Source organism: Chaetodon auriga, chromosome 13 (genome assembly GCF_051107435.1).
Source record: "Chaetodon auriga isolate fChaAug3 chromosome 13, fChaAug3.hap1, whole genome shotgun sequence".
NCBI lineage: Eukaryota > Metazoa > Chordata > Actinopteri > Chaetodontiformes > Chaetodontidae > Chaetodon > Chaetodon auriga.
In genome coordinates this window covers 17,931,641-17,944,207 of record NC_135086.1, presented here as the reverse complement: position 1 = coordinate 17,944,207, position 12,567 = coordinate 17,931,641, and the positions used below count along the sequence as shown (strand labels likewise).

The 12,567-nt window shown below is 48.4% G+C and overlaps 1 protein-coding gene across 1 annotated transcript in view; it reads left to right on the top strand.

Annotated features, from left to right (window-relative positions):
• The window catches only part of LOC143330934 (cyclic AMP receptor-like protein A), a 43,738-nt gene that overhangs the window by 12,852 nt on the left and 18,319 nt on the right, over positions 1-12,567 (top strand). Inside the window, exons 9-11 of the mRNA XM_076747715.1 lie at positions 4,573-4,651; positions 7,588-7,635; positions 12,247-12,329. Coding sequence (XP_076603830.1) covers positions 4,573-4,651; positions 7,588-7,635; positions 12,247-12,329 — 210 coding nt within the window. The remainder of the gene's footprint in view (positions 1-4,572; positions 4,652-7,587; positions 7,636-12,246; positions 12,330-12,567) is intronic.

Sequence of the window (12,567 nt, the reverse complement as noted above, 5' to 3'; positions counted from 1 at the left end):
CACACATGCACACATGCACACAACAACACTTTGCTATGAGCCAAGGTAATCGCGTTGCTGCTCGCAGCATCAGCAGGGAATCAATCTTTCAAAACAAATAAGCATGCACACACACAGACCGACTCACACGGAGACAAACACTCACACACACACACACACACACACATACACACGTACGTGCCGAACAACACAGAGCTATCAGCTGTGCTAAACGAGCCTGTGTCTCTTTTATCAGCGCTCCTCTGCTCCGCGGCTCTTTCTAGTTTTCCATGCTGTCGTGGCCCAGGGGGACGAGCTGCTCAGAGGATCAGGGAATCTTCATTAGCTCTAATTACATCAAACCAGACGAGAGATTAGAGGCCAAGGCAGCACCCGTTAAGGAGGAACGCCTCGGCTCAAGCACACGCGCCCTGCTGACAGCTCGCTGGGAAACGGCGCAGGAGAGCACAGGTTTTAGTATTAAAGGTGAAAAGTGGAAAAGGTGGGAGGGGAGACATAAGGGGTACAGTTAGAGAGACAGGGAATTACTCAGCAGGAGAAGGAAAGAGGGGTGGCACAGCGGTACGGGAAGAAGAGGAGAGTGAGAGAAATAGATTGCCCTCGTCTCTGCCCACGCCCCGTAGTGTGTCTTCATCAGAGTTCAGCGAAGCGCGCAGGCAGGACGGAGGAGGCGGGGGGGGGCTCGGAGGAGGAGGGTGTGCAAGGGGATGAAAGAGGAAGGAGAATGAAAAGCAGAGGACAGCGTTTTGTGATGGAGGTGCAGAATTTCAGGGGTTGAGTCAGCAATTGGAAGCACTCAAGCTTAGCTGAGTCACCGCTCTTAGAGGTCCCCATCGGTGTGTGTCACGGGCCCCGGTCAGACAGCGCACTGAAGAACATAGACAATTACACCCAAGCATGAAAGCTTATGATTAGCAGGGCACTTATAGTGAGCCAGCAAGCTGTAGGAGGAGTTGGTCAGCCTGTCCGCCTCTTTGGTCAAAATTTCCCGAGATTTATTGATTTTCCGGAAATTTTGTGCAGACATTCGTGGTCCCCAGAGGATGAATCCCAGTGATTTTGAAGATTCCTCTAGTGCCCCCATGAGACGGCATCTTTTGTTTTTTAGTGACATGTCTTGACAACTTTTGGATAAAATTTATTACAGATACTCATGGTACCCAGAGGATGAATCCCAGTAATCCCAATGAGTAGCTGACTTTGTGTCTAGTGCCACCAGCAGATCAAAGTTTTCACTTATTCATTAGAATATCTCAACATCTACGAGACTGACTGGCACAAAATGCAGTACTGACATTCGTGGTTCCCAGAGATGAACCAAAAAAATATCACTTTTGTGCCTTTTTTTTCCCCTTTAAAGCAATCTCATTGGGATTTCATGCCATTAACAGGTAGTTCAAAGCAGAGAGATGAGAGGAAATGAGGGGAGAGAGAGATGGGGAATGACACGCACAAAGATCCCCCGCCGGATTCAAACAGGGCACATTGTGGTTTGCATGTTAAGGCCATTACGTGGTTTTCTGTGAAAAGAAATTTGGATTCTCGTGAAATTTGGGTCACACAATCACGTTCCCCTCAGGAATAACTGAAGTAATTTTGGTGACCCCTGAAGTTTAACTTGTGCAACACTTACGCTTAAGTAGCTAGAAAACCAATGATGTCCCAGTCAGTGTCAACTCTGCTGTGTCTTTGGTGATAATTAGCAAAAGTTAGCACGCAAACACACATTATACCTGCCAAACATTATGTAAACATCACCATTGTGAGCACGTAGATGTTAGCATTTAGCTTCAAAGCACAGGCTGACAGTGCGGCTGGAGACTCTTGCGTCTTTTTGCTTTTTACCTTTTACATTAGTACACACGGTGAGACACAGCCTCCACACCCTGCTCCTCTTGGTCTTCGTGCCTCCTCCTCCCTGTCTGTCTCTCGGGTTGCCCCGCTCTTGTCTAAGTGGATGAACAGGTAAATCGAGATCTTTCACTCAGCTGCAGGATCTTGTTGGTCAAAGTTGACGGCCGTGTTAGTTGCACACTAACCAGCGCACGCGGGCCCCCGCCGCGCTCTCATCTCCCACCAAGCACTTCAATTAAGGCTCCTCTCGCCCAAGCCTCATTCTTCACTTCAGAGCGGTGCTGGAGGGAAGGCCAGGCGGAGGCCGAGAGATTGAATCTCTGCTCATCTGTGATGATCTTTCTTTCTGTCAGTGTCAGGCTTCCACGCTTGCTCGCTGTTGTCCTCTCAGAACCCCTCTGTGGTTATCTGTCTTTCTATCCATCCTCCCCCCGTCGATCTGATGGCTGCAGCTTCTTTCTGCTATTCCTTTCATCCTCACCATGACCTTATCGCTCTCCCTGTCTTTTAATCACCCAGTGCTTCTTTCTTGTTCCTGCTCTTTCTGGTGCTGACCCACAATCGGCGGTCATACGTCCACCTTTCCATCCTCACCTCTGTTCTTGTCTTCACTTTTATCATCCCCTGCCCACTCTGAATCTTCCCTCTCTCTGCCTCCATTTCGTTCTCTCTCTCTGTCTCATTCTTTCCCTCCCGTCTCCCTCGCTCTCGCTCTCTCTCCGGGTAGTGCTCAGCTGTAGAGCACAGCGGACTCTAATGGCAGATCATTATCATGCTAATTAGAGCACTTTGTAGCTGCCGCCCGTCATTCTCTCCTCCCCGCAGCCCCCCCACGCTATCGTTAAAAAGGCCACCCCCTCCTTTCCCCTCTCCGCCAACTCGCCCACCCCCCATCTCGTCTCTCCATCATTAGCGGGACGTGCGCTGGTGTAATTGGACGCTGTTTATTCCGGAGAGCGGGTTATTAAATCACATCGAGGTGACGTTCGCGCAGGTCTCCCCTGAAACGCTTTCATCATTGTCCCATGACGTTATTGAACCTCCGTGGACGTGCGCACACACACACACACACGCATGCACACACATGTTCAAAAAGCGTGTTCTTTGTATATCAATGTTCTCTGCAAGATGTGGAAGAACACCGGGTGTGAAGCGGCTTTTCCCTGTGTCCTGCTGTGAAACAAATGCCTGCTATTTCGGATTCCCCTGCCAATAAAAAGTTTAATTTGATAATGATCAGTGAGATTTTTTTTTTCAACCCGCAGGCTTGGAAGACAAGTGTGGACAAAGTTAAATTAGGCCAAGGACCTAATATTTGCCTTTTAAGATGCTGTCAAAGTTGCAGTTTTTAGCACACACCAAGGACTTTTCGGGCGCAGTCTTGGACATTTATTCCCAATCCATTTTCCTCTGAAACCGTGTCTGTATTTATGGGTCACAGACAGATTCAGTCTCTTTGTTTTGAATGTCAGTTGATTTTTTTTCACCCCTCTGTGTCGTGATTAGGTCTATAATTACTCTTGATGTTCTTCCTTTGCGCCATCCAATATGTGTATCACATAGGTGCATTTGGCCAGAGCCTCCCAGCCTGTGCCAGGTGCTCTGGAGGACTTGGCTGTCGCACAGAACGGCCTCGTCTGCTCAGAGTTACTGAGGCTGAACAGAGCCGCGGTGGCCAGGAACCTGTCTATCAAAGCGAGACAAAGGCCCGTTTCATGATTACAGGGAGAGGTTGAAACTCCTCGGAGCTTACATCACCTCCCAAGAGGTTGCGCAACACAAGGCTGCCATTCCAACAAAGCCATCACCCTCGCTCGTCTCGCTCTCTTTCATCCGCTCAGAAATACCTGACATGTTATTTTTCTCCCCCGCGCCTCCCTTGATTGTCAACCCTTCATCCCATAGGAATGCCATGCATTTCCGGTGTTGTGACTTTGGTGGCATTATCTTTTGTTCTTTGTCCCCCTCTCTCCCTCTCTACTCACTGAAACTATGTGCAGTGAAGGCCAGAGGTGCTGACTCAGGCCTGTTCCACTCTGTGCTGTTTATGTACGTGCATGCTGTGTGTCCTCTATACATCAGCGATTTACAATAGTGCTGCCCAGGGTCCACCAGCTGAACAGTCTTACCTGTGCAGAAATGCACTTAAATGTGCAGTTTAGTATACTGGGAGAGGGCTTTTAGGTGAGGACATGAGCAAAATGAGGATGGTTTCATGTTTAAAACAGAGCAGCAAGATAATTTAAAGGCGGAGTAACAATTATTTTGCTGTAAGTGAAACATCAGAGCAGATGTTTTGTACAGGTCTCCACAAAAACTTACCTAATGGCCTTCTCAGATTACACTCCTGCAGAGAAAATCTCATTAGATGAGCTTCCGTGGTCTAATCTGTTAAGACTGCCCTAATATATAATCACTGGACTCCTAGTATGCTGTTACGACCTATCATGCAATAAACTTAATCAGGATATATGACACCGTGTGTGTGGATTTAGAAATTAAATGAAACCTTGTGTGTGTGTTTTTTTTTTCTTCTCCGTTTGACATTTTCCTTTGGCCTAAAGAGCACTCCACAACCTCCTGTGTCTGCTCCTGAAGCAGGACTACGAGGAGGCCAGAGAAAAACAACCCTCACAGACAAAAACAACAGGAATGATCTTTTAATGTCATTGCTCATTTGGAGTTTTCTTACCACCCGCTCGTGTTTGTGCTTTGCAGATGGTACGTGCCTCTGTTCAGCCTCATTTTCCTGATGATCTGCTGCTACGCCAGGATCATCTGCGTGGCCAATGAGAGGGTGAGTGCTCAACACAAGGCCAGCCGTCAGCAGCAGCAGCAGCAGCAACAGCAGCAGCCGCCCAAGACACTGGCAATTTAGCTGAATCCAAATGCATTGTGACCTTTGAGAAAAGTGACATTAAAGTGAAAGCTGACATCTCTGAGAGCTCAGGCGGGATTGCCGTTTGTGCGTTCGCATATTTCTGTTCTTGGAAGGAAAATCAAGCCTGTTTGTAAGCTGTAATGCATGTTTACAGCACACGCTTTGGCTGATAATTTTATAGTTTTCTCTTCAAATACATCCCACCAGCTTGGCGTTTGTTTAAATCCCCTCTGATGAACTTACTGCATTACCAGATGTCAGCAATTCACTTGGTGAGGCCAGTCGAAAACTCTTATAGACCGAACCAATAAAAAAAGATCCAACATGCAATAAACCTAATTAGTCTTTAAAGCTATTGATTACTAAGGTCACATGACATGTTTGTGTGTTCATGTGTTTAAGGGGTCTTTATTCACAATCCTGGGAGGCAGCAAAGCCAGAATCGCAAATTCTAATGCAGCAACTTTCAGTTTTTCCAGCTACTCAAATGAGGATTTCCTGCTTTTCTCTACTTTATTTCATTGGAAATTGGATTTTTCTCAGTGGGGAAGTGATTTGAACACATTGACCATAGGCTGTCTGTGCCCATGTGATGGACATATGTCTCTGTTTTCCAACATATTTGAACCTTTTCGAACCTAAACAGTCAATTTGTGCAGATAAGAAGTTGATTAATTGATTTAGCACTTAGCTGAACACTTCGTAGCTCTGTGCTTTTCCACTGTGAGGGTGCAGTAAGGGCCCGGAGGCAGCATTCCACGAAGTTCACATAGCTGCCATTCCCCTGATCTGACGACTCTGCACGATGTGGCCGCAGTGCCAGTGGAAGGGCGCTGGCAGACGTGCGTTATAGCGATGTATGATACGGCCTCATACAGGCCCGATCCGTCCTCGCTCTCTTTCTGCATTTGATGAATCACATCGGACTCGCAATGAGTTGTCGCCGTGAATGCCGGCTCTCTTTGTTTGGGTGGAAGAGTGAACAATGGCACGGTGAGACAGATTCAGAGATAGCCGGGCTGCAGACAGACGAAACCGGAGACAGACAGCAGGTAGCTGAAGGGAAGGGAAAGCAAAAGACTGCACGGCTCTTTATCGCCGGCGTGATAAAGAGAGTGAATGAATGTAGCTGGTTCGCAATCTGCATCTCATAACTCATTCAGCTCACAGTATTCAGCTGTCTCTCCCTCCACCTCCTGTCTCGCTCCGTATCTCCTGCCTCCCTCTGTTTTCCACCTTTCTTGTTTTCCCTCTCCCTCTCTTTTGCTTCCCACCTCCGTCTGTCTCCGTCTCTCTCTACACCCCCCCCCCCCCTTCTGCCTCTATGTCTCCCCCCCCTTCTCTCTGCCGTTTTGCTTTCTCTATCATATTTATGAAGAGCTCAAGCCTTATCTCTTTTCAGCTGCAGGCTGTCTCACTTGAAAGAATTTCAAAAGCTTTGAAAGCAGGGTAGGTGGCGACGCAATGGGGAAAGGGATAAAGATGAGCAGGCTGTGAAGAGAGGTGGGATGTTAGCTGGACGGAGAAGTTTCTCCGCTTTCCAGAGACCAGACCGGGGAGAGCGAGAGGGAGGATCGTGGGAGAGGACGACTCTGTTTCTCATTAGTTTACCAAGTCCAAGTCATTTACACCCAGATGATTGAGGAAAAAACACTCTGAGGCTGTGTGAGCTCGTGCTAACTAGAAGGATTTGAAAGCTAATGAGTCATTATCGGGGCAGAGAGAGGGGTCTGGGAGCGCGGTGGTGTGTTTGTTTTATGGATGCGATCTGTTCATGCCCACTCCTTCCCTCCTAAGCCTCACGCCTCAACACTTAACTGGCTGAATTGCTTGACTTTCGGTGGCACGGCTTAATAGAGTTTGGAACAAAAGCCACGTATGTGCGCTGGAGACCTGGCCGGAGCCTAATGATATTGCCACTTATTATCAGTGTATGTTGATTTTGATGGATAGCGGCGCTCAGCTGGACAACAAAGGGCTGCTCTGGAGCGAGTTCAGTCGAACCAAAGGGCCGTCCTTTTTTGTGTGTGTGCGTGTGTGTGTGTTGCGCTGCACAAACACGCCGTGGTCACACATAGATTTACAATGACAATCACGTCAGCGCGGAGAAACCATGGCAACATTGAGTTAATAAATAGCAGAACAGAGGAGCTGTTAGCGCGTATCGTTCGTGCTGCCTCTTTGTGCGTGCGTGTGAAGCTGACTCGGGGCCTCCAGAGATTTGTCTCTGATGTCTTGGGTTACATAAACCCTCTGGCTTCCTATGGCCCCCCCACCTCTATCCCACCATCACAAATCCCTGTCTTGTGCATGTGATTGTGAATGTGTGTGTGTGTGTTCCTGCGCGTGTCTGTTGACATTTTCCCTGCATTCCCCCGAGAGCGGAGACTGAGTGAAAAGTATTCCCACGTTCTCTCTGGAGAGCTCAGTTCTGCCATGTTTGCTCCACTTTTTCCCTTTTCTTTAACACTTCTTCAAAAAAAAAAAAAATCCTCCCCTTTCTCTACACCCTTTGCCTTTTCTTCTTCTTCCTCGTGTCATATTGTGCGCACTGAGGCTGATCAGTTGCCTCTCTTTGTGCGATGCTGGGAGCTGTTTAAGTGCTCCCCTCTGCCTCTAAGCTCCGCGCTCTGCTGTGAATTAGGCAGTTTTGGAGGGATGGATGGGAAGTTGGGGGGATAATGCACTGGTGTGATAGTCGCTTGTCACTGCAGGCACAGACCTCTACACCTAAGGCCAACCCTGTCTAGGAAAAACTAACTGATTTAAACGATCCACGTGCTATTCTGCTGTTTTTTGGCCAACGTAACTGCCCTGACCTTTTCTTTCCATTTTGTGTCTTCTCTGCACAGATGCAGTCGTGGCTGGGAACTTTCAACCCAGAAAGAGAGAGACGAAAGGTAATGGCCTGTCTGACCGTCACGTAACACAACACACACACGCACACACACAGAGCGTGAGGATTAGAGCGTGTGCAGGATTAACTCTTGTGGTCACGCTGGGTAGGTGTCAAACAGCAGGAAGTCATTTGACCTTGTGTCGCTTACACCTCATACTGTGTGTGTGTGTGTGTGTGTGTGTGTGTGTGTGTGTGTGTGTGTGCTTGCGCATGCATATATACACGTCGCATGCATTTGTGTGTCTCTGCTCCGGACCTTGACGAAAGAGAAGGGGACAGACAGAAAAAAGGAGAAGCTACATGTAAAATGTATTCGTGCCTAGAGACGTCAGATTGGAGAAATAGGACACGAGGAGCAGGCAATGGGGGAATGGAGAAAGAGAATTTTGATTGGGGAGGGAGTTGGCTGCTGCTTTTTGGAATTATGATGCTTTTTTTCACCTTAACTTTAAGGGGCTCTCCACTGATTTTACACGAGCGTAGGCTTATGCTGGTTTTCTGAAACTATTAAGTCCATTCTAGTCCTCTTTGGCTATAGAGGGAACCCTCCAAAGCCTGAAAAAGTGACCCTTGTGATGTCATCAGGGTTTTCTCAGCATGGCTTTGGATATGGCTTATTTATGTGAAACAGAGGATTTGCATTCCAAACTGGGAGAGGAGTTTTTTTTTTTGAAGATGTGACCAGGAAGGGTCTGACCAAAAAATGGGTTATTTATTGCATTGTGGGAAATGTAGGCCGCAGGGTTTTTAGTGCTTGAGCTATGCTTGGAACTGGACGTCAGGATATCTTTACCTCTGCTGCTTTGATTGAAAATGTTCTTCTTGGAATGTGTGTCTTGTAAGTCCCATAACTTAATGAAAGCGCAGTGCTACAGCATCCCTTTAAATGAAATAATGGATTTCTTGTAAAATGCCGGTTCAGGGATGTGCTTCTTCTCTCTTCTCTGCATGCTGTCCTCCAGCAAGTCACTAAACATTTACCTGCCCACACCTTGTGCACAGCGAGACACCAAATCATTAAAATGTAAAGCCTGCAGATCCACGTCAAAAGCATCCCGCACAAAGGTGCTCCGTGTCACAGCACCACTCATGAAAAGTTAAAGGCAGCAGTCCCTAGTTGTCTCGCTTTTAGTGACCTCACCCCTCCTCCCTCTCCTCCGCTCGGTCGTTGCACCTCCTCCACCCTGCAGGGTGAGGTGCGGAGGGCAGGTTAGGGTTAAGGTTATGTAGATGCTGCCCCTAAGTGGCAGATGTAATTACTGCACACTGAACTGGCATAACCCTCACCAAGTGACGTGTGTCTGTGCATGAATATGTGGCAGCAACACGCACACACACGTTCATGTGGGCTAATTGCTATGTGTAGCTCAGGGTGTAAATAAGTCAGCACTGGTTTCTATCACACTCTGCGTTTCCTCGTCTTTCTCTTTCCCAGTCGCTCTCCTCGTTTCCATCTGTTTTTCTCTCTGCCTTCCACTTTGCGCTCTCTCTCTTTCCCCCCTCCCCTCTTTCTTTCTCTCCCTCTTTCTCCCTCCCTTCCTCTGTCTCTCTCACTCTTGTACTCATACCCAGCATGAATAAAGCAGCAAGCCAGGTTCATGGACATGAATATTTATGAGAGTTTATGCACGCGCTGCGATGCTTTAAAACAACAACAACAGCCTCCCCGATTGTGCTCGCCAAGCCAGTGAGCTCCTGTTCATATCTGTGTGTGTGTGTGTGTGTGTGTGTGTGTGTGTGTGTGTGTGTGTGTGTGTAGCAGCAGGTGTAAACTAGAGAAAGCGATTCCTGCTGGGTGTCTGAAGACCGCTGGCTCTGGTGATTTCCATTCACGCGCCACATCTCCCTCCCTCTGCGCCTCACATGTTATCTGTTACTGTGCCTCACACACACACGCACGCACGCACGAACGCTTCGCTTTTTTTGTGCATGTTTTGTGTGTAGTTTCCTGCGTTCACCATTCTTGATCTTTTTTTTCTCTCTCTGACTCAGCCTGGTACCACCCCCCTCCCCTCTATCCGTGTGCGTGTGCGTGCGTGCGTGTGTGTGTGTGTGTGTGTGTGTATCTGACTGGAGTGATGACGTGCATAACTAGTGCTGGCAGTTATCAGGACTGTCAGTCACATGGTCGTGACGCATCGTTGTGTGTCTCGAGCAATTTGTTTGTGGTCAGGCATGACTACACACACACACACACACACACACACACACACACACACACACAAGCGCCACAAGGTCTTGCAACAGCACAGGTCAGCAAGAGGATGTTCGAAAGAGGGTGTTAGAGTCAAGCTGCACACACGCACACACACGCACGCACGCACGCACCTTTAAACACATTTGCACAACTGCACACACAGCAGCACAGTCCCGTCGGGTAGCAACAAAGCTGGCTGAGCAAACAGCGAGCTGCTTGTTCGTTATCTTCCCAGGGTGTTTGTTTACTGATCCACACAAGCTTTGCCTTGAGTCGCGACGTGAAGTGTCTACTTGTGTGTCTGTGTACGTGTGTGCCTGCATGCACAAGCGTGTTTCTGGTGAGTGTTTCCTCTGCACATGTGCGTGCTCACTGACAGGCCGGATTTTACTTTTACGTGTCGCCAACATCCCGGAGAACATCCTCACTGTGAATAAGCTGCAAGGACAGTTGGGTTTGTCTCTCGAGAGCTCTCAGCAGGACACGTGGCTTTGACAAAACATGCATACCTTCTTTTGTTGGGATGCGCTGTCTAGCTGCCAGGCTGTGCGTTTCGATTGTGCGTAAAATTTCCAAATTTCCGTTTTTCTGTAAGGACCTCTCACCCGAACGCTCCCCTTGAAAGAATCAACATCTTGAGGAAAAACCCTGCGATGGATATTTGTGTTAACACTACAGCAGATGTCAGCGGTTGCGATGATGACGAAATGTCTGTGGCTCATGGAAAAACATTTATTTATGAAATTTTCTGAAATTTGAGATGAAGTTTAGTCCTTGAATTTCACTCGACAAAAAAAACCTTTTGAAAAGTCCTTGAATTTGGAGCTGAAGAGCTTTTGGGGATGTCTGGTGCTGGTATTTTTAGCATAGGTTTTTTTTTTTTCTGCGAGTGAGGGTGAGTGCGGTGGGTGGTGAAGGGGACGGGTGGCTCCTGATAACCGTCTGTAATCTAGCGTGCGTCATTAACGTCGGGACCGCTGCGCCCGCCGCACATAATTACGGTTTCATTCCCCTCTGCTTCCCGAGCAGCGCAGGGGCCTCTGACACGGGAGGACTGTGATTAAAAACACGAGGCTCTTTAGCCGCGCTCTTCCTCCTCCTCCTCCTCCTCCTACACTTTTCCACATCCTGTCTCTTGCGCACTGAAATTCCTCAAATGCCTCTCTCTGCTCCTCACCTAAATTTTATCTGAGATCACTGGCTCCGTGCATACTTTTAGACCCAATCTCTGGAACTGTTTTTTCCCCCAAAGAATACGCACACAATGGCTCACACACACCCGCAAAGCTCCCTTTTACACGTCGCATCCTTCAGGCTCCTGGTTTGCCGGTTCCCTCTCACCCAATGAGACATTCTTCCCGACACACACACACACACACACACACACACACACACACACACACACACACACACACATTTTTGAGATGACAATAGGCAGAGCTTGACATGATCACTGATGTCAGAGCTTCCCGTTTTGATGGACATTAATAGGGCTGAGCTTAATGTTTGCGTTTGGGTTGCGCAGTTCCAGACTGTGGTGTGGGACGATGAGCGCTCTCCATTCTGCTGATCACATACAGCCAGCATACGTTACATGATGGAAACTTGGCTCTTATATAGGCAGTACCCTCCCCGACAAGCGCACGTTCACTCACACACACGCACACACATATACACAAGATAAAATACCACCGGGGGGCTCTCGTGATTTTCATTTGAATTGTTTAAAATGCCTGCGTTAGAGCTTGCATGCCTCGGGGTCTTTCTTGTGAGTAATTAATTTCCAGCATGTGGGGGTAGAGACCACAGCTTGTGGGCCTGCCTCCTGGCACCGACTGTGTGTGTGTGTGTGTGTAAGAGAGAGAGAGCGGGAGGCTTAGCGCTGGCTCGGCTGCTGCGTCCCAGCCTAGAGGAGGGAGGGGAGGGGAGGGGGCAGCACAGCGCAGAAAATCGATCCAGGGGCCGCGCTTCTCAGCCTTTTCCGGACGCAAGAGTCCTCCTCTCTTGGGAATTAGATAACGGCTTGTAAAAGCTCTCCACCGCCAGGCTCTCCCCCTCCTCGACTTTTAGCTGCTGCCGCATCTCTCTGTCTTCCTGCCTGTGCGCACAGCTTACACAGATATTGAATTCACCCCGTTCGCGTCACGGCAAAGTATTGGCTTCCATTTTAATTGGAATCATCCCTGTTTCTTCTCATAACTGTGTGGATATTGCGTATTATCAGCAGGTTAATATTTTATTAGGTTTTAATTGCCCTTTGTTGTTTGCCTCAGTGCACTGATCTTCCGTGATCTGTGTGTGTGTGTGCGTGTGTGTGTGTGTGTGAGACTGAGAGCCAGAGATAGAAAGACAAACGTGTTAATGTGAGCGTTCAGTTTCTCTGCGTGGGTCATTAGTCAGTTTTCTCTCCTCCAGGTTTCCTTGGCTGAGGAGATCAAGCCGTTGAAGTGGTATCCCTCCGTTTACCTGCTGGTGTCTATCTTTCCCCTCATCAACAGGTAACAGACACACACACACACACACACACACACACACACACACACACACACACACACACACACCTGTGCGGCCCATAAATTCTGCGCTCTGTTGTTTTATTTGCATGTTGGCTTCTCTCACGCTACTATCTTATCTCCTCTCAACCTGCCACCCCCTCCCTCCTCCTCCTCCTCTTCCTCCTTCCCGCTCTGCCTTTCCCTTCCGTCTCTCGCGCTCTCTCTTATCTGAACTCTCAGA